Genomic DNA, 21,315 nt, shown 5'->3' on the forward strand with positions numbered 1-21,315 from the left:
TAAATATTAATATCTCCGTTACTATTTATTATAATAGTTTATAGTCATCATAATAAAATTTATTTACAAAATCCTAGAAATTCATTATATTAATTTAATAATGTTTGTGATGTTTCCAAATCACATTTATGTTTATAATTTGAGGAAGAATTAAATGTTTGGTGTGTTTCTTAAGTTAAAAATGAAAGAGACAAAATTTAATATCTTCTTATCATGATTGTTCATAATTTGAGGATAAATCAAAATTTTACCATGTCACTTAAAAATGAGAGAAAAAAAATAATATCTTCTAAACAATGATCCTCTGCCTAAACAACCTATTCCTGATTTTTTAATTAATTAATTAATTTCATTCTATTCTCAAACTGTATGTATGAGCATTGCATAAAATCAAATGGTTGTTGTGTGAATACAAGTTAAATTATTGCGATTTTAGGAAAAGCTTCATACAGATGTATGTATCAGATATCAGAATGCAAGTTCTGATTATTGTGATACTCATGGAGTCGCATTATTCGTTTTAATAAAAAACTCGCATTAATTTCAGAATTTACAGTAATGGATAATTTTATAATAAAGAGAATCAATTTGGACTAGCATATTGTATCTATATGTCAATTTTTATTGAAATCCTAGCACAAAAAATGTTTCTCAAAATTTATGGGTTTTTTAAACAAATACATTATTATTAAACACATCTGATAGAAATAATTCATACCTTTGTTACAACATTTAGAGCTTTCTGTCGGTCTCCTTCCTTATTTCTCCGATTCAATGCAAAGGCATAGTGATACTGTATACCAATAGATGATGATATCGTATTATTAGGTATGTTTTCTAAATCTTCTACTAACTTAACCATAGAATTGTATTCCTGAAAAATAATGTGTAAATTGTGGTAATAAACATTGTGTATAAGTTTCATAGCATTTGGTTGAGGCAAACTAAAGTTAGAGAACGGAAACGAAAAATTCAGCAATTTTTCCATTTGTAAAGGGGCATAACTCTAGAACCGTTGAAGTGACACCACCAAAATTTTCAAACTTGATCTGTATTTTGTGGTAATAAGCATTGTGTATAAGTTTCAGAGCATTTGGTTGAGGCAAACTAAAGTTAGAGAACGGAAATGAAAAATTAGGCAATTCTTCCATTTATAAAGGGGCATAACTCTAGAACCGTTGAAGTGACACCACCAAAATTAAAAAATTGATCTGTGTTATGTGGTAATAAGCATTGTGTATAAGTTTCATAACATTTGGTTGAGGCAAATTAAAGTTAGAGAACAGAAACCAACTATAGGACGTACGGAGGTACGTACATATGTACAAACCTACAGACGGACAAGGGTAAAACTCAATGCACCCTCCGCTACAGCGGGGGCATAAATATAAAAATTTGTAAGGATTCTGCGGAACTCAGTGTCTCGCCTTCTTTTGCTGTTAATCGCAGGCTCAACAAAAATGAGGAAAAAAATTAATAAAAATATTCCTCTCTTTACTATCTTTTCATTGTAAGTAGCTTCTGTCCAAGTTTTGTAAAAATCCAGGATAGTTTATGAATCTAATAAATGTTTTAAAAACTTAAACTGCAGACTGTATGTAATGATAACTGGAAGAAAAACTAAGTCCATTTATAAGTAAAATAAGGAAAAAATGGAAAAAACTTTTAACAAAATTTCCTTCTAGATACAAGCTTTTAATCATAAACAAGCTTCTGTCCAAGTTTGGTACAAATCCAAGATAGTTTAAGAAAGTTATTAAAATTTCAAAAACTTTAACCACAGAGTGAATTTAATGTTAACTGGCAGAAAATCTAAGTCCATTTATAAGTAAAATACTGAAAAAATGATTTTTTTTTTACAAAATTTACTTCTGGATACTATCTTATGATCATAAACAACCTTCTTTCCAAGTTTGGTAGAAATCCAGGATAGTTTAAGAAAGTTATTAAAATTTCAAAAACTTTAACCAAAGAGTAAATATTTGTGGACACCGCCGCCGAAGACGATGACGGAATGTAGGATCGCTATGTCTGGCTTTTTCGACAAAAGTCGAAGGCTCGACAATAATAATAAAAAACTGGACAAAACCAATGTCAATGTAAATTAGTTTCTGGAACTTTGTCGGGAGATGTAACTAGAGGCTCTAAAGAACCTGTGTCACTCACCTGCATCTTCAACAATGGCCACTTTTTAGCAAAAAATCAACATTAAATGGAATAACTCTATTAAGAATTAATTGACAATTTCAATCATGTTGACAACTTTGTAGACCTTATCTTGCTGATAATTTTTCCTTTTTAAAGTTTTTAATTATCTATAATAATATTCCAGATAATAGGCAAAAAATGCAAATTAATGATAGAAATTATCATTAAAGAGCAATAACTTCAATAATGTGTTGAAAGAAGATCTTTTTAAAATTTAACAGCAAAAGCTCACACTGGCCCTTAATTTAATCCATGTCATTGAGTGGTATATGTGTAACTTCATATTTTGTTTTAAATATCATTGGTGGAAAAGCCGATTTTTTTTATGATTGTCCTGTTTATATATCTGTCTTTCGACTCAAAATTAAAATGACTTCGGCCATTAAAAAAATTTCTTAGATTGTCATCAAACTTGTTTTTTTAATTTGACAGTCTCTATGTTTTTGGTTGTCCTTTTAGGCGAAAATTTTAAGTAAAATGAACAAAAAACCCCATAATCCAAATAGTTTGTTATGGCCTCTGAAAAAAATCAGGGTAGGGATAAGAATAATTATGGCCTTACATATATCAACAGATAATTGTCAAACCATAAATTTGAAAAGAAAATAACCTATTGATGGGGAAGTGTTTATGGACTTTTTTTCCTTCTTTTTTTTTTAGCTGTCTTTCTATGACTTCTAGTTTTTAATTGCCCTTTAAAATTATCTTCTCTTTTTTAAAACAAAAAATTTCAAATCAGAATATAAACACCAGTCACATACCTGAATATCTCTGAATGATAGCAGCATATTAAACACAACATCAACCGACAGTAACTGTGGGTCATCAAGTCGTCTCCTCATACCGTCTAAATGCTGAAGAAAACACAAAAATCCAGATTAAACAAAATGTTCATTTTCTACTCATAAGTGAACAACAGTGTGATCGGTAGAGATCAGTTAAAGTCGCCTTATATTGTTAGACTGCTGTCTCATTGTATACAATTTAATTATAAGGGATAAATATCTTGACACAAATGATGGTGTAAAAATAATTAGTGGCTATAATGAAAATAAAATTCGTAAGGGTTCCGCGGAACCCAGTGTCTCGCCTACTTTTGCTGTTAATCGCAGGCTCAACAAAAATGAGGAAAAAAATTAATAAAAATATTCCTCTCTATACTATATTTTGATTGTAAGTAGCTTCTGTCCAAGTTTGGTAAAAATCCAGGATGGTTTTTGAATCTAATAAATGTTTTTAAAACTTTAACTGCCGACTGTATGTAAAGTTAACTGGAAGAAAAACTAAGTCCATTTATAAGTAAAATATGGAAAAAATGGAACAAAATTTTATCAAAATTTCCTTCTAGATACTAGCTTTTGATCATAAACAAGCTTCTGTCCAAGTGTGGTACAAATCCAGGATAGTTTAAGAAAGTTGTTAAAATTTTAAAAACTTTAACCACAGAGTGAATGTAATGTTAACTGGCAGAAAAACTAAGTCCATTTATAAGTAAAATACCGAAAAAATGGGATTTTTTTTTTTACAAATTTTACTTCTGGATACTATCTTATGATCATAAACAAGCTTCTTTCCAAGTTTGGTAGAAATCCAGGATAGTTTAAGAAAGTTATTAAAATTTCAAAAACTTTAACCACAGAGTGAATGTAATGTTTCCTGGCAGAAAAACTAAGTCCATTTATAAGTAAAATACGGAAAAAATGGAATTTTTTTTTTACAAAATTTACTTTTGAATATAATCTTATGATCATAAACAAGCTTCTGTCCAAGTTTGGTAGAAATCCAGGATAGTTTAAGAAAGTTATTAAAATTTCAAAAACTTTAACCACAGAGTGAATATTTGTGGACGCCGCCGACGACGACGCCGACGGAATGTAGGATCGCTATGTCTCGCTTTTTCGACAAAAGTCGAAGGCTCGACAATAAGTAGAACAGCTTAAAAGGTGTCGTAAAAGATCTTGTTCCAAGGAATAATATCCAAACTGTAAAAGAACTAAAGGACAATTTCAATGTGTTATTTATACAAAGGGCATATGAGGACTTTACCTCCATTTGTCACAGCTTGTTCTTTTCTCATCCATACATTTATCATAATAACCTTATTTGTCACTTTTCAAATTTGTTTTGACTCTTTCTTACATAAACATTTGTATACTGTGGATTAATTTATTTTCCTGGGTTCCGATATTCTTGGAATGAGGAATAATTGTTTTTGTTGATACATGTATTTAATTTCATGGTTTTGCCAAAGTCTGCATACAAGCCTACAGAAAATTTGAATTGGTTGAACATTTAAATTTGTGGCTCACCTATACCCTAGAAAATTAGTATCCCACGAAAAATTATAAATCCTGAGTATTTCAAATCTAAACCTTTGTATAGATATAACTCATAATAACATTTTTACTTTGACAACTTTATTTTTTCTATTATTAAGTGTGACAATTAAACATTTTACTTGCTCTTTTTGTAAAATTCTGACAGCTTTTATCAGTTCTACTGTTAATTTGGGTAAAGTTACTCAAAATTGTGTGCGTGCAACATAACATTTGTGTTTCCAGATAATCACTTAAGGTGTCCGATGCCTGATGATTTCCTCACATGCCCTTTGAATGGTATTCACATGTTTTAAATTAAAACTTTTAATTGATCCTTTGGTAAATCTACTGTTAATGTATCCTTAGTACAATAACCTTTCACCTAGCTTTGAGCAGTTCTACTGTTATTTTGGATATAGGTACTAATGAGAGATAAATGTATGCATCATTTGTATCAATAATTTTTCACTTAGACGATACAGAAGAAATATGTGATTATTTACACATCACACATCGCCATGGTTAATGTTTTTTTTATCATCACCTTGGGTATCATTGTCATCTATTGTGTCCCTTGCCTTATTACTTCTTACATAAAACTTACATGTTATATATTTCAAATTTTGTATGAATGATAGATATTTATATATTATGACCTTTTTATCTATTATAAGATTAAATTGTCGGCAATAGAGTTCATATCCTAATATGCCCTTTATTTCATTCACACATTTAGATTTTCCCAACTGATATAATGCCCTTTCTGACAGCTCCTAAGCTGGTGTACTGATATTATGGATAAAGTCACTATTTTTCATTGATATGGCACCTTAAGAAATCTGAATATTTGCATGTCAGACACAGCTCAATTTTAAAATTTTGAGAAATTAATCAATAAGGTATTTGGAAAAAAAGTTGACACATTTTTTTTCTATGCTGAAAGTAGTATAATTAATATTATAGGTTTTGCTCATTATTGAAGGCTGTACAGTGACCTTAAATTGCTTACATACACGTCATTTTGACTCTGTTGGATAGTTGTCTCATTGGCAATGATACCACATCTCCTTATTTTATACTGTGAAAATAAATATACATGCTATCTGTGAAGATAATCAGTGGCACATCCAGGATTTTCAAAAAAGAAAAAGGGAAGAGGCTGGACATAGCGCCCTGGCAGAAGAATAATAAGTAAACACACTAAAATAACAAAAATTTTTGCTCTAAAAGTGGGAACGAGCCCTGTATGGATCTGCCCTTGGGAATAAAGTTAGATATATACATCAACCAAAGGAGAAGGTATGATAAGGCCACTTTTTCGGCCCCTTGAATTCAAAAATCAACAAGTATTATGAATCTACCAAAAAATATCCTTCAGATGTTAAAAGTCCATTGGACATCAGTATTTATTTGATAAATTTTGCCTTACATACTGGCACTAGGGTTTCAAACATTAGTGCAGAACAGCAAAAACTGCCAAAAATTTTGAAATCTTGTCATAAATTTTTAGATATGAGCAACTGCTTTACCAAAAAAGATATTTTGCTACAAAATATTTTTTTACAAAGATATTTAATAAATAAATGTGTATAAAATATGTTGTTGAGAAAAGCTGATACTGATATATATTTTGACAAAAAACTATGCCTGAAATGGCAATATTTTTATTCATGTCAAATACGTAAATTTCAACATGTTTATGACAGCATAGTGACATCACTAGTGACTCCTCTGCACTTCAGTGTCAAGATTATATCATCTTGTTCAGATCTAGGAATGAAATTAACATTATTTTGAAAGACATGAATAAGATTACTATTTTTACAATTGCAAGGGCAAAAAAATGGCTCTTTAGATACCTCCTTCTTTGAATTAAAATATATATTATAAATTGTACTTCATTAAAATGTACAAATTACTAAAATTGTTTAACAACAGAATAAACTTCTTTTGGGAACCTTTTTATGTCTTATAGCATTGTCAAACTTATAAGTTACGCCTGTTGAGTTAATTATAATAATTTGAAAACTATAAAAAATTCACATCATAACTAACATGATTACTAAATACCAAGTTGATGTGACCACAACTTCATGGTTAACTAACTAAACCAAATACTTTAACCTGAAGTTGGGTGGACAAAGGGTCAAACAGACAGAAGAAGGAGCAAACAGATTGATGGATGTTGTAGAATCAGTGCTTAAACAAATTTTTATTTTTATTTGGGAGTTTTATTCAGAATGCTATATATTACCTTCACAAGTTCTTCTCCTTTGTAACTTTGTCTTGCTTTTCTTAAATCATTTAAAAATCTTTCTTTTTGATGAGCACTGTAAAAAAAAAAAGAATATTTATGAGGGTTTAAAAATATTTAAATAAGTAGAATGTAATTTTTCAAATGGCAGAAACATCATTGAAAGTTAAATCGGCCTTCTTTTACTTGAGGGGTCCCGACATTTTTGGATTTTACTTACAGGGTCCTGGTCCGTAAAAGTATGTTTTTTGTAATAATATTAAATATTTACTTCTTTACCTGTTGTAAGTGTATTAAATTTTACATCCTCACATCCTTTTATCTAAATTCTGTCGTATAGATATTGACTAAAACTTTAAAAAACATATCACTTTCTTGTTCTTTCATGGACGCCGCACAACCTATACATAGGAAATTTTAATGGGACCCCTAAAGTAAAAGAGAGCAATAATGCCTTCTTTTACTTTAGGTATCCCACAACCTATATACAAGCCAATACTATATAAACAAGCAATACAACAGTAAATAATAAAACAACAGCACAATGCATTTTAAATACACTTTATAATGTGGGACCCTCCATTTTTTAACAGTAATGTTGGGACCCCTAAAGTAAAAGAAGGCTGTTAAATCTATCAGGTCATTGTAACAAGATATGAACATATTGTTAAGTGCATACATAAGTTTTATTAAAACATGGCTAATAGTAAGTTACCAGAACAACACAATACAGCATTCCTGTCCAAGACAAAACTTTTTTTAAGCTTTGCAGTCTACCTGTCTCATCCAAGCTATTATTAGCTTTCCAGCCTACCTGTCCCATCCAAGCTATTATTAGGTTTGCAGCCTACCTGTCCTATCCAATTCATTATTAGCTTTGCAGTCTATCTGTCCTATCCAAGCTATTATATATTAGCTTTACAGCCTACCTGTCTCATCCAATTTATTATTAGCTATACAGCCTACTTGTATCATCCAAGCTATTATTAGCTTTGCAGCTGTCCTTTTCAATTTATTATTAGCTTTACAGCGTACCTGTCTCATCCAAGCTATTATTAGCTTTGCAGCTGTCTTTTTCAATTTATTATTAGCTTTACAGCCTACCTGTCCCATCCAAGCTATTATTAGGTTTGTAGCTGTCCTTTTCAATTTATTATTAGCTTTACAGCCTACCTGTCCCATCCAAGCTATTATTAGGTTTGCAGCTGTCCTTTTCAATTCATTATTAGCTTTGCAGTCTACCTGTCCCATCCAAGATATTATAAGCTTTGCAGAATACCTGTCCGATCCAAACTATTATTAGCTATGCAGTCTACCTGTCCCATCTAATCCTTTTTTAGCTTTGCAGCTTACCTGTCCAAAATCCAATCTATTATTATCTTTGCAGCTTACTTGTTCCATCTAAGCTATCATTAGCTTTGTAGTCTACTTGTCCCATCTAATCCATTTCTAGCTTTGCAGCTTACCTGTCCAATCCAATCTATTATTAGTTTTGCAGCTTACCTGTTTCATTCAATCAATTATTAGCTTTGCATCATACCTGCACTATCCAAACTTTCATTAGCTTAGCATCCTACCTGCCCCACCCAAACTTTTATAAGCTCTGTAGCCTACCTGTTTCATCCAAACTATTACTAGCTTTTCAGACTACCTGCCCAATCCAAGCAATTATTCATTGGAGAAATTCTAGGGTCTGATGAGGAAAGTAACCACTGAGTTTGTGCAATCAATAAACAAATCAATTGGATTGTAAATTAAGTTATTTCATGATTAAAATTCATATGTTTAAAGTTTCATATTTATAAATTCTAATATTTCACAGTATTCCACATAAATGTTTCATCATATTCATGGCATTTGTCAGAAATCAATATTATCCCAAAATACATGACTGTTACAGCCAATATGTTTAAATTCATCCCTGTGATAACAGACTAGAAATTATTTAAATATCTTTCTTTTGGTATGTAGATGGCTAAAACGGGGCTAAGTTTTAAAAATATTTTATATCATTTCCTCTTCATTATGTAAATAAACAAATTAATTTATATAAATTCGCAATTGATTAAAATTATCTTTGAATGTAACAACAGGAAGTTATATAGACAAAATTCATAAAATAAAAATCATTCATATAAAAAAAAACACAATAGTAAAATAAAATGTTTCTCAACTCTTAAGGTGTAATACCACCAAATCATAGTACGTCACATCCGGTTGCATACGAAAATAGGTCGAAAAAAAATATTCCCTTGAATTTGACAGTTGTAGGTAATTGATCCTACATTTCATTGCAGTAAAACATTTCTGAGTCATAAACATATATCTTGGGTATTTCAAAGCACCATTATTTCTTTATTTGGGGTTCCTATAGAATATTTTGGAAACTTGAGGTTACATGGTTACTAAAGCTTGTACACAGGTTAAAAAAGGGGGAAAATTTGATTGGTTAACTTCCAGTGATGGTTATTTTCTTATATGCAATGAAATGTTATGTGAAATTTTTTCTATAGTACTGGACAGGATAAAACTTTACTCATGCCAAGTATTTCTTTATTTGAAACAAAGATAAATTCTGCACAATTTTTTGAAAAGTGCAAATTTAACAAAGACTAATAGGGGAAAATCAATGGTGGTATTACACCTAATATGGGAAGCTGTACATGCACCTTTGACCTTGTGAGTACTCTCATGTGTTAAAATTTCTTGCTATTTAAGTGAAATATTACAAATAATGAAATATTCTGAGTGGATTGAGTCTCCAAAATACATTTTATGAGAAAATTTCCTTGAAATAGGACTTTACCATGAATATTAGTTGACAGAACAAGCCATACTTAGAGTCTTGGGGAGCTTTTTCTCCTTATTTCTTATATTCTGCTATACTAGAAAATTTTTCCTAAGAAATACTTTAATAAATATATAGTTTTAAGTAAATGAAATTATTTTTAAAGCAGTAACAACAAATTATTCACCAAAAGAGAAGTTTTTTATGTCCCTCTCTGGAACGCGGCGTAAATTTAAGTTTTACGCAAGGACTTATTGAAACCTCCTTGGAGACAGTAAACTTTTATACGGATAGTTCACGCAGCTTGAATACTTCAATTAATCATTTATAATAACATTCCTATCATAAATGAGTGAAAGTTACCCCAAATGTTTTATTTATTGGCCTAAAAAGTAGAAATTTTGAGGAAATGAGAGGTATAAATGGACCAAAAGAGACTTTATAAGGAAGAATAAGAGGTCCATTAGTAGTATTTATCATCCTAAAGTCATCTTTTGTATCATATTCAACTGTTTGTAGGCAGATGAGATAAATATTTGATCATTTATTGGTCCACACTATATTCTATCATGATGCGGCTTTATTTGAATTTTTCGAAGAAATTTTGCTCGAATCGCTGTAGATGTCGACTTACATTATACTAGATTTTTCTCAAACTATTGAACTGATTATGACAAAACTTGACAGGAATGCTTGAAATAACCAGTATTACAAAGGAAAAAAGTCACATTCAGTTTATTCAACAAAAAAGTCTTCTTTAGGTGTAATACCACCAAATCATAGTACGTCACATCCGGTTGCATACGAAAATAGGTCGAAAAAAAATATTCCCTTGAATTTGACAGTTGTAGGTAATTGATCCTACATTTCATTGCAGTAAAACATTTCTGAGTCATAAACATATATCTTGGGTATTTCAAAGCACCATTATTTCTTTATTTGGGGTTCCTATAGAATATTTTGGAAACTTGAGGTTACATGGTTACTAAAGCTTGTACACAGGTTAAAAAAGGGGGAAAATTTGATTGGTTAACTTCCAGTGATGGTTATTTTCTTATATGCAATGAAATGTTATGTGAAATTTTTTCTATAGTACTGGACAGGATAAAACTTTACTCATGCCAAGTATTTCTTTATTTGAAACAAAGATAAATTCTGCACAATTTTTTGAAAAGTGCAAATTTAACAAAGACTAATAGGGGAAAATCAATGGTGGTATTACACCTTAAGTTCCCTCCCAAAAATAGTTCTTACATATTTTCTTTCTGTAATTCTATCAATCTTTTCTTTAGCTGATAATATAAAGACATTCCTTTTTCTGGGTGCATACACATATCCTGAGGCAGTGTTGAATTTTCTACAACTACTGGTACATTATTAGCGTCAACTAAATATGGTAGGAATTCCACATTTGCACCACATGATAACTGAAATATGAAAAAAATTAATATTATATTAGCTAACATAGTATCCGTGAAAGCACTTTGATTTTTCATTTAAAAATTCCGTTGATTCTCAGGCTTAATACTTTTTAAAATCATGGACAAACAAAATGATGGATTAGTGAGGATGTGCTACTGTAAATTCCGAAATTAATGAATGAGGGTTGTAATGGGGGTGCCTTCATGATGAATAACAGTAAAAAATCTGGCCAACCTTAACGGTAATTTTTGGTGCATGACGATAAAATGTACTTTTTCTTTATGACAACAAAAAAATCAACTGATTTTGACGAATCACGTTAATTTTTTTCCAAAAATAACGGTAACGGATAATTATTTGAGACCTCTGACTAATCACGATAAGGATATTTTGACGAATCACGATAAAATGATAACCAATTTGACGCAAACGGTAGCCGAAAATGACCATTTGACGCCTGACAGTAAAGGGCATTCCTACCCTCATGAATGCATTTATTATTGCAAATCACTGATTACTGGTAAAAATATGGAATCTTATTAATGTGACTGCTAAAATTTTGTAAAGGAAAATCACTGCTGAAATCATAAAGGCGAGTTTTTTATCATTGCGAGCATGAAATTGTTGAAATTTTTCGCATAAATAAAAACATAGCAATAAATTCTGAATTAACAGTACTTAAAAATATTATCAAGTCTAGCATAAAAAATTCTTGCATTATCAAGAAACAAAATTCTGAAATGTGGACCTAGTCTTTTTCAACCATTAGACATGTCCCTCAAGAAAAGGAAATATTTTGTACCTCTCTGGACAACCTTATTTCCCTGGACTTTTTTTGTAAATTATAAAGTGCAGTCAATCATACTATTCTGATTATAAAATATGAATTTTACAGTACCCCTTTTTTTAAACTACCAGATTTATTCCTTTAGTTCTCCAATTTGCATAATAGAAGGTGTATTAAATCAGATTAAACAAAGCTTCAAAAGATCATTTTCACAAATTCCTTTCATTGGTAAAGTATAATTATTGAGTTTAATGTCAACTAAGATTTCATCGTGATGCTAATATGATGTTAAATATGTACAAATATTGTGACCTCAAAAATCAATCTAGTATTCCAATCAATTATTCTTAAATAAAAAAATTTTAATTAAAAAATTACTGTTAATTCTGAATTGAGAGGTAAAACTTTCATAAAAATTGTAAAAAAAGGTATATGAAATCTTGAGAATTTCTGGTAAAATCAATTTTAATTTAATTTATCAGGATATAAAATTGAGAATGGAAATGGGGAATATGTCAAAGAGACAACAACCCGACCATAGAGCAGACAACAGCCGAAGGCCACCAATGGGTCTTCAATGCAGCGAGAAACTCCCACACCCGGAGGCGTCCTTCAGCTGGCCCCTAAACAAATATGTATACTAGTTCAGTGATAATGGACGTCATACTAAACTCCAAATTATACACAAGAAACTAAAATTAAAAATGATACAAGACTAACAAAGGCCAGATGCTCCTGACTTGGGACAGGCGCAAAAATGCGGCGGGGTTAAACATGTTTTTTGAGATCTCAACCCTCCCCCTATACCTCTAGCCAATGTAGAAAAAACAAACGTACAACAGTACGCACAGTAAAACTCAGTTTAAGAGAAGTCCGAATCCGATGTCAGAATAGGAAACAAAAGAAAATAAACAAAATGACAATAATACATATGTCTATTACATAATCAACTCACAAATGTTACACTTTATAAAAAGAGCCTTTTTTCTCCAATGAAAATCAATAAAGTCCAGACAACAATTTTTTTAAATCTTGCTTTATCAATTTCAATTTTTACTGATGTTTAACAGACTCATTATGCCTCAAGCCTATAATCTGATCGAAATTGAAAACACTGCATAATAGGACACAGGATAAATCAGGGAGTAGGAGGGTATTAAGTCATCTATCAGTTTCTAAGGAAACCATCGCACTTGTCTTTCTGAGGAAAAAAGGATGAGAGACAATGTTACTTTACATTTTTTTTAAATTACAAGATAAATGAGAATAAATCTTTAAACAAACTGGGAGACTAAACTTCTCTATCTGACATGTGAGAAAGACTTAATTTGCCATACAAAATACTGTCTCTCTCTTCTCCCTGTGAGAGCACTGGTATTAAAAAAAAAATCTGAAAATTTAAGAAATTTATTACATTTTCTGCATTCATTTAAATCATACAACTGTGATATAGTCAATTCATGCTGTTATAGATTCTGTAGTATTTTACAAATAAAAAATAAGGAGATGTGGTACACTTTTTTACAGAAACCCATAAACTAAAGATGATTTCAATGTGCAGTTCATTAATACAAAACTTTGAATGATGAATGAAAAATGTTTAAAATACAAAACATCATCAAAAAAGCAAGCTTACCACATTTAGCAGAAACTATCCACAACAGATCAGCTTCAATATTAGATTGTGAAAGTATTTGTCATTTGAAACAATACAATTCCAATGAAACAAAAATAACTTGAGTATTTTAGTTGATTATCACGCTGAGCTGAACATGCTGATAGCTTTCAAAATAATCCAAATCGGGCCAAATGATGAATTTTGGATTAATTGATCACGGATAAATCCCGTGTTTCAGACACATGTCTGTGATACTACGTAGGTTGATATCATGTCAAATGAATCAAATTTCACTTTTTATACTGAAATAAATGTGACTTTACTTTCGCCATTTGAATTCAATATTTTGAATATAATATCAAATATGGAATATTGCTGCAGCACATTTATTGACTTATAAATGTCACTGTTCTTGTCATTTGGTAAGAAGTTCCTAATGACAATCTTATCACACCTTCTTATTTTTAAAATATTGTCATACTTTAAAATCTATTTTACGGATATTTTACTTTATAAATGTACCTTTGGCATAACATTACATATATAAAATAATGATTACGCTAAAAATAATTGTCCTTTGGGAAATCTGTTATGGTTTATTTGCGGCTTAGATTTTGACATATTACATAAAATAACTGAATTAATCCAAGAATTCAATTAGGATTATATAAGTCAGCCTACTATAAAACATATGTAATGATTTAAACTCATTTTCAAACAGATTTATAAATTGGTGCGAGTTTAATGTACCGACAACATCCTTACAGTCCTGTTCATAATAAAAAACCTTCAGTAAACAGGAATGACCATACAGTATCCAATGTAATCCTAGCATAACTACTATTAAGAGTAATAATTATTCTAAATATAATAATTTTTCAGGAAATCTTATTGCTTTTATGATAAATTTGTGATTTTATTCCAGAAATATTACACAAACTAACTGTAATAATGACAAAAAAATCTATTAGGAATACTAAATAACCACTTAATTATACTCATTTTCAAACAAGGTTATAGATTGGTGTGTTTAATGTACAGACGACATCCTTGTAGTCTTGTTCAGGATACAAACATTGAAAACAGGGATGATCGCACAATAAATTTCAAGTGTGATACTATAAGGGTGGCCAAAAATAGATTAAAATTCAGCTAACTTTATACATTTTTGTAGTTCAAATATGGAATTAAGTAGTCAAGGGGTGCCATAAATTTCAAGGGTACAGGAGAACAAAATAATTCCAGGGATTAAGATGCAATTTAAGATTGCTAATTTGGTAGGAGAACAAGAATTTCTCTTTAGCAATTGTATAAATAAAGCTTAAGTGGTCAAATTTTCCTTCCTCATTAAATTGTTACCTGTGCCATGATTTGATTGCTAAAAACAACAATCAGCACTCTTCCTAAGTAATAAAAACAAATGTCATATTGATTTCATGGTTCACTTAACAAGTGAACAAACTTAACTTTATTGTTCCATGAACACACTCAACTAGATAAGCTGTCAAATTTTGAATTCCTTTTAACATTATAGAAATATAAAATTGAGAATGGAAAAATATGTTTGAATATATTGGGATGGATTATGATGAGTCAGTACATTTTGCAAGGATTCCTGTGCACTATAAAAGTAGGCTTTAGAGATCCCTGTAAAGTGATAATTATATGGTTCCTCTTTTGCATCATGTTTAATTGAAAGCCTAATATAAGTATTGAAATAATTATTTCCACTCAAAACAAATCCTGCCCATGGTCATGTAATGGACATGTCAGATAGACTGATTTTTGTCTCAAAAGAAATTTATATACCAACTGTTAGAGACATTTATAGCTTTCAATCGACAATAAATAACAAATCTAATCCTGAAAGCTTGGGCATGAAAATGAAGGCAAGGCCATATGTCAGTAGATATTTACTCCTCAGAATGAATCCACTTACCAAAATGTGTTGACATTTCATTTATAGCAATCAAGAACAGATCAATTCTTCAAAATTGACCATAACTATTGAATTGTGAAAATGTGGCTTAAGACATGTATGGCATAAGGCATTTTCTTGTGACATACAGTGAATTCATTTATTTTCGTGGGTACCAATTTTCATGGATTGAGGAAACTTGCCTATTTCATTGATATCTTATTTTGTGGTTTTGCCAAAGTTTGCATACATTCCTATAGAAAATTTATTATTTATTCAACATTTTAATTCGTTGTTTGCCTATACCCACAAAATCCATGAAAACTGGTACCCAACGAATAATAATGAATCCACAGTAAACAGCCAGTAGAAAAATAAATCCAGGTTGAAATGTTAGAATTTTTTATGCATAGTAACACAATCATGTCAAATACCTATTTTACAAACAAATCAACAAATGATTTATTTTAATCTTTTCACTTTCCAATTTTTAGCTTCCTTGAATTTTTCATATTCAAACTTCCTTAAATTGTTCATTTTTTATTTCCCTTCATTTTTCAATATTAAACTTCCTTAAAATCTTAAAACCCTGATAAATAAATGGCAAAAGAAATCCTTTGCTTATTTCAACCAAATTCTCTATGTTATTAATGACCAAAATTTCTGATGCAATTGGTATTTTTTTCACAAAGTGAGTCATTTAGAAAAGATTGACATTAGATTTTTTTTTTATTATTAAATATCAAACCAAAAAATTGGTAAAAAGAAAATAACAAATTTTTATTTTTTACAAAGTCTATGACAATGACATATGACTCATAAATCAAAACAGTATTAGTTTGCCCAATGTAGCCTGTAAAATTTGCTGGTATTACCTCATATCTGTGTAAGTCTTCAATGCAAAGTTGTAGTGTTATGACATGTGCCAAGAAATACACTAAATTCAGTCCTTATGATGGTCTTTGTACTTGCAGTGAGTCTTTGCTCTTAAGATGAAGAACAGAACTAGAGGCTATAAAGAGCCTGAGTCGCTCACCTTGGTCTATGTGCATATTTAACAAAGGACACTCTCCAACATTGTAGACAAGAATAGAATTCATGACAAAAATCTCTGTTTTGTTGATCTTGTATTACTGATTATTAAGTCTGTTAAGTTTCTCTCTATCTTCTTTAGTTTTTGCTCAAAACACAAAAGAGAGTAAAAAATCCTCATTTAAGGGCAATCACTCCTAAAGAGTGACAGTCTACATGTACTTACTATATTGACAAAATTTGACTTGTTAGTAGATCTTGCCTTGCTGATTATTTTTGTGATTTAAAGTGTCTATTTATCTATATAATTTTTATCATATAAGGCAAAACACAAAAAAAAATGGTAAAAATCGTCATTAAAGGGCAATAACTCCAATAAGGAGTCGTCAGACGATTTCCTTCAAATTGTCTTAATTGTAGATCTTGTCTTGCTGATCATTTTTGATAATTTAAGTTTCTATCTATCTATTATAATTTAAAGATATAAGGCAAAAACGCAAACAATTGGTAAAAATCGTCATTAAAGGGCAATAACTGTAATAAGGAGTCATAACATGACATAACATCTCAATGGCATACTGTCTCATTGACAAGACCAGCTCAATGACATTCCATCTCAATGAAATATTGTCTCAATGACACACAGTCTCAATGAAATACTGTATCAATGACACAAAGTCTCAATGACATAGTCTCAATGACAGTCTTAATGACATACTGTCTCAATGATACACTATAAATCACATACTGTCTCAATGGCATATTGTCTCAATGAAATATTGTCTCAACTATACCATTTTAATGACAACACTATCTCAATTACATACTGTCTCAATGACAGACCACCTCAATGACATTCCATCTTAATGACATACTGTCTGAATGACACACAGTCTCAATGACATGCAGTCTCAATGACAGTCGTAATGTCATACTGTCTCAATGACATACTGTCTCAATGATACACGATATAAATTACATACTGTCTCAATGACGAACCGTCTCAATGACATACCATCTTGATGACATATACACTCCACATCCCCTTTTATTCATATATACTACCATGACAGTGCTGTCAAGAAGCAACACTTTCAGAGAACCCTGTTATCTTTATGCTCTGGATTCATTTTTCACCAGAAATTTATACCTTTTATTTACAAAACACCCCTCTGCAGCAAAATCCAAAACTTTATTCCCCTGAACCCTTCATTTTTAGTGACATACTTTTGCTTACACTCAGATATTGTGATCTTGGATAACTTCCTCGCATTACTTAAAAAACAGGAGCTAATGCATGCAAATAGATTGGCATGCTCTATTTATCTAATTTGCATACTACAGGAACCTTGGATGAAATGGTAAAACTTGATAATATATGTAGGTCCACCCAGTCATGTGCATGAAATTTTCCCACAATTTTTTTTACATGGAATGAACTAAAGCTGACAACTTGTTCATAGGAAAAGACATGACTACATATTGGTCGATGAGATTATATTGTTATATGAGAATATGGAGACAACATGGTTAATAATCAAACAGGTTTACAACAAAAACTAATGCACCTTTTGTCTTGCATCCCCCATAAATGCCTACAAACAAATAGTATACAAATCATTGTCAGACTGTATGTTGCTAAATTTATGAAAATCCATGAAATAAATTTTTTCTTTGTAAAAATAATACATATGGTTGAAATATGATAGATAGAGAGGTAAGAGGTCCAGGATCAATCTCTTCTATGTTTTGATGCGTAATACAATTTGTTTGTTTTTTTTATCATTTTTTCCCATGTTTACATACTTAAATTTTGATATATCAAATAAGAAAAAATTTCTTGTCAAATATTTGGTTATATAATTGGTCATAGCACGACTGTTTTCCTGTTGAAACAGACAGGTTCTGTCATTCCTTACCACACTGCCAATGCTTTCTGATGAAATTAGTTGGAAACAAAGTTTGTCATAAATAGAACTAACCTATTGAAATTATGTCAGACCTCTCATTTTATCTCTTATTAATCTAAAATACATATTTTTTTTGCAGGACACATGTCCAACATTAGATCAAGTAAGCTTGAAACTATGAATTCTTTCCAAATTGTTAGAAAAGTTCTGTAAATTCATAATTTCTGTTCTAATTTATCAAAGTAAATTTCAAACATGGTTAAATATTTCATTATATCCCTAGCGGATTGTTGTTTCAATTTCAAATTTCCGACATAAGTGCCAATTCATATTCAAGATTAGCAATTTTTTTCAAATGAAAAAATGAACATAAGAATAAATAATTAAGAATGATTAAGTGACAGGTAAAACCTTAAAAGTTGTAAATATGCAAATTTCTTTTTATCTTACAATGATCTATTGCTCAATACAACATATTATTGTACAACATGTTCATGCTATTAAGAAAAACATAACACTGCATGAAAATACAGAGCTTTTATGTGATTTGATTGCCATTGATTGCCAACTCTCTGTCAAACCCAAGGGCAAGGATGTCAACAACAACAGGTCACTGCATGACCTTCAACAATGAGCAAATAATATTGGTACCATACAGTTAACTTCACTGCATGGCCCTCAACAATGAGCAAAAGGTATACCATACAGTAAGCCATAAAAATGCATGACAAAACGTGAAACAACTACAAAGAGAAAACCAACTGCCTTTTTTTTGCTAAAACAACAAAAGAAAAACAAATATGACAAACAGCAACCAACAGGAATCACCGAATTACTGGCTCCTTACTTGGCACATTAAGAGTGCTCTAAGCTGGTTTTAATAGTCAAATGTAATTTGAAAAACAATTGGGGAATAAAACGACATGCATTTTTTTCTTATACCATGTCTACACTGAATGTATGACTTTCAATACACTGTTTCAAACAGGGCTATATCTCACCTACATGTACTTGGAAAACAATTGACAAAGAATCTATCTGACGAAATCTCTCAAACTTCAGGCGAATATGTGAACGTAAGTTTTGGTGTCAATATAACATGTCAAGTTCTCCTAACCCTGGCTTATATGTCAACTTCTAGTGACATTCATAACTGAGAGAACAAAAAAAGAAGATTTTACAGGGGCAACACCACTTCTGAAACTCACCTTAAGTGATAAAGACTGTTCCACATCAGTGTCATAAAACAAGACAATGTTGTGCTTCATGCCCATACTCTGTCGTACACCAATATGATAAAATAAAGCAGACTGTTGAACTGGTATTGTCATATCCACAACAACAACATCAGCATTGTAAAACTCTTCTAACACTGATGTACTTCCAAAATCTAACTTCTTAAAAGGTACATGCTCTAAGCTGGCTTCAACACTGAAATATAAAGCATTATACATTGTAGGTCGCACTTCTGTAAATATAGACAATGCAATTTCCCATAGGAGTTTAAACTTATACTAAAATTCTGTACTACCCCTCCCTTTACTTTGAGTCTTCCTGAGAATTCAATTTGTCTGCTATTCAACAGTATTTATACTGGCAAAACTCCCAAGTTGTGTCTCTATGAGGTGAAACATGGAGATCATACATGTACATGTATCTGGGAACTAGTAGGTAAACAAAACAAAATATCTATGAATATCAAATATGTCCCCAAAAGAGGTGTGGTTTGTGAATCAGCTGTAACCTACATTTTGTATAAGAACCAGAAGTGGTTTATATCATTCCTTTTTTCTAGGAAGGCCAAAAGAATATTTTGTTCCATTTTCTTGCCTCTCTACCTAACCTAAATTTTCATGCGTACCCTATAATATTTTTTGGCACTGTTAAAGTCAATACTTTCTGTTGAAGTACAGAGTATTCCCCTGTATTATCTAGGTAAAAAAAAATAAAAAAATAAAATATTTAACCTACATTATAATACCTAAATTTACCAATTTTTTGACAAGAGGTAGGAAACAAGTATATATAATTTTTGGCCTTAGCAGAATGACTCCTACATTGCTGTTCATTTATCTAATTAGTTGGATTCCCTCCCTTGTCATCTTGGTATTTGCTACCAATGATGCAAAGGTTAGGAAGAATTCTAACACAACCAAATGTAGATATTATATTTGGAAACTATTTCCTACATGTCCTATAACAAATTTAACATACCCAGCATTATATTTTTTAACAAGCATTCTGTGAGTATTGCCTGGCAATACATAGTCCCCTACCAGTTAAAAATTCATTGTACTGGAACAAAATGCTACCTTGATCTATAACTTGTCATGGTGTAAACTATATAACAAATATCAAGTCAATATCTTCAAGCATGACAAAAAAAATTGTGGAAAATTGATTATTTGAGTGAATTTTTTAAGTCCAAGGACCATAACTCTGCACAAAATCATCAGACCGGAACAAAATTTGAACTTGATCTGTAACTTGTCATGATTAAAATATATATCAAACATCAAATCAATATCTTCAAGCATGACAAAGAAAAGTGTGGAAAACTGATTATTTGAGTGAATTTTCTAAGTTCAAGGACCATAACTCTGCACAAAATCGTCAGACCAGAACAAAATTTGAACTTGATCTGTAACTTGTCATGATTAAACAATACACCAAATATCAACTCAATATCTTCAAGCATGAAGAAAAAAAGTTTGGAAAACTGATTTGCTGGACTGACGGACGGAGTGCAAACCTCAAGTCCCCTTCGACTTTGTCGGTAGGGGACTAAATCCGACTAATAAAATAATGTATTTTGTCCAAAGTGATTGAAAGTCAGTCATTGTTATTCACAATTTCCCAAAAACTATCCATGGAATGACACATACTTCCCAATTCTTCAGTGCAAATGTATTTATAAACAGTATCAAACAGTGTCCAGATGAAGCAGATTTGAGCATCTATGGGTCCCCAAGGTTTATTGAACAGCCATTAACAAAGGCTTAAACCCATACTATGAAAGGCAGGACATAACAAAATGTGAAACAACTCAAACAAAAGAAA

General features: G+C 30.9%; 1 protein-coding gene across 7 annotated transcripts in view; it reads right to left on the bottom strand.

Annotated features, from left to right (window-relative positions):
• Positions 1-21,315, bottom strand: part of LOC127724177 (mitogen-activated protein kinase kinase kinase 15-like) — a 104,975-nt gene that overhangs the window by 70,680 nt on the left and 12,980 nt on the right. For 6 of the 7 annotated variants that reach the window (XM_052231072.1, XM_052231069.1, XM_052231071.1 and 3 more), the window contains exons 3-7: positions 19,464-19,686; positions 10,823-10,995; positions 6,781-6,856; positions 2,970-3,062; positions 719-874 (exon numbers count right to left, since the gene is read on the bottom strand). In XM_052231072.1, the coding sequence (XP_052087032.1) occupies positions 719-874; positions 2,970-3,062; positions 6,781-6,856; positions 10,823-10,995; positions 19,464-19,686 (721 nt within the window). Of the gene's footprint in view, positions 1-718; positions 875-2,969; positions 3,063-6,780; positions 6,857-8,394; positions 8,500-10,822; positions 10,996-19,463; positions 19,687-21,315 lie in introns of those variants that run through there. The other variant, XM_052231073.1, reaches the window with a different exon arrangement.

The sequence above is a fragment of the Mytilus californianus genome, unplaced genomic scaffold (assembly GCF_021869535.1).
Source record: "Mytilus californianus isolate M0D057914Y unplaced genomic scaffold, xbMytCali1.0.p SCAF_14, whole genome shotgun sequence".
Classification (NCBI taxonomy): Eukaryota; Metazoa; Mollusca; class Bivalvia; order Mytilida; family Mytilidae; genus Mytilus; species Mytilus californianus.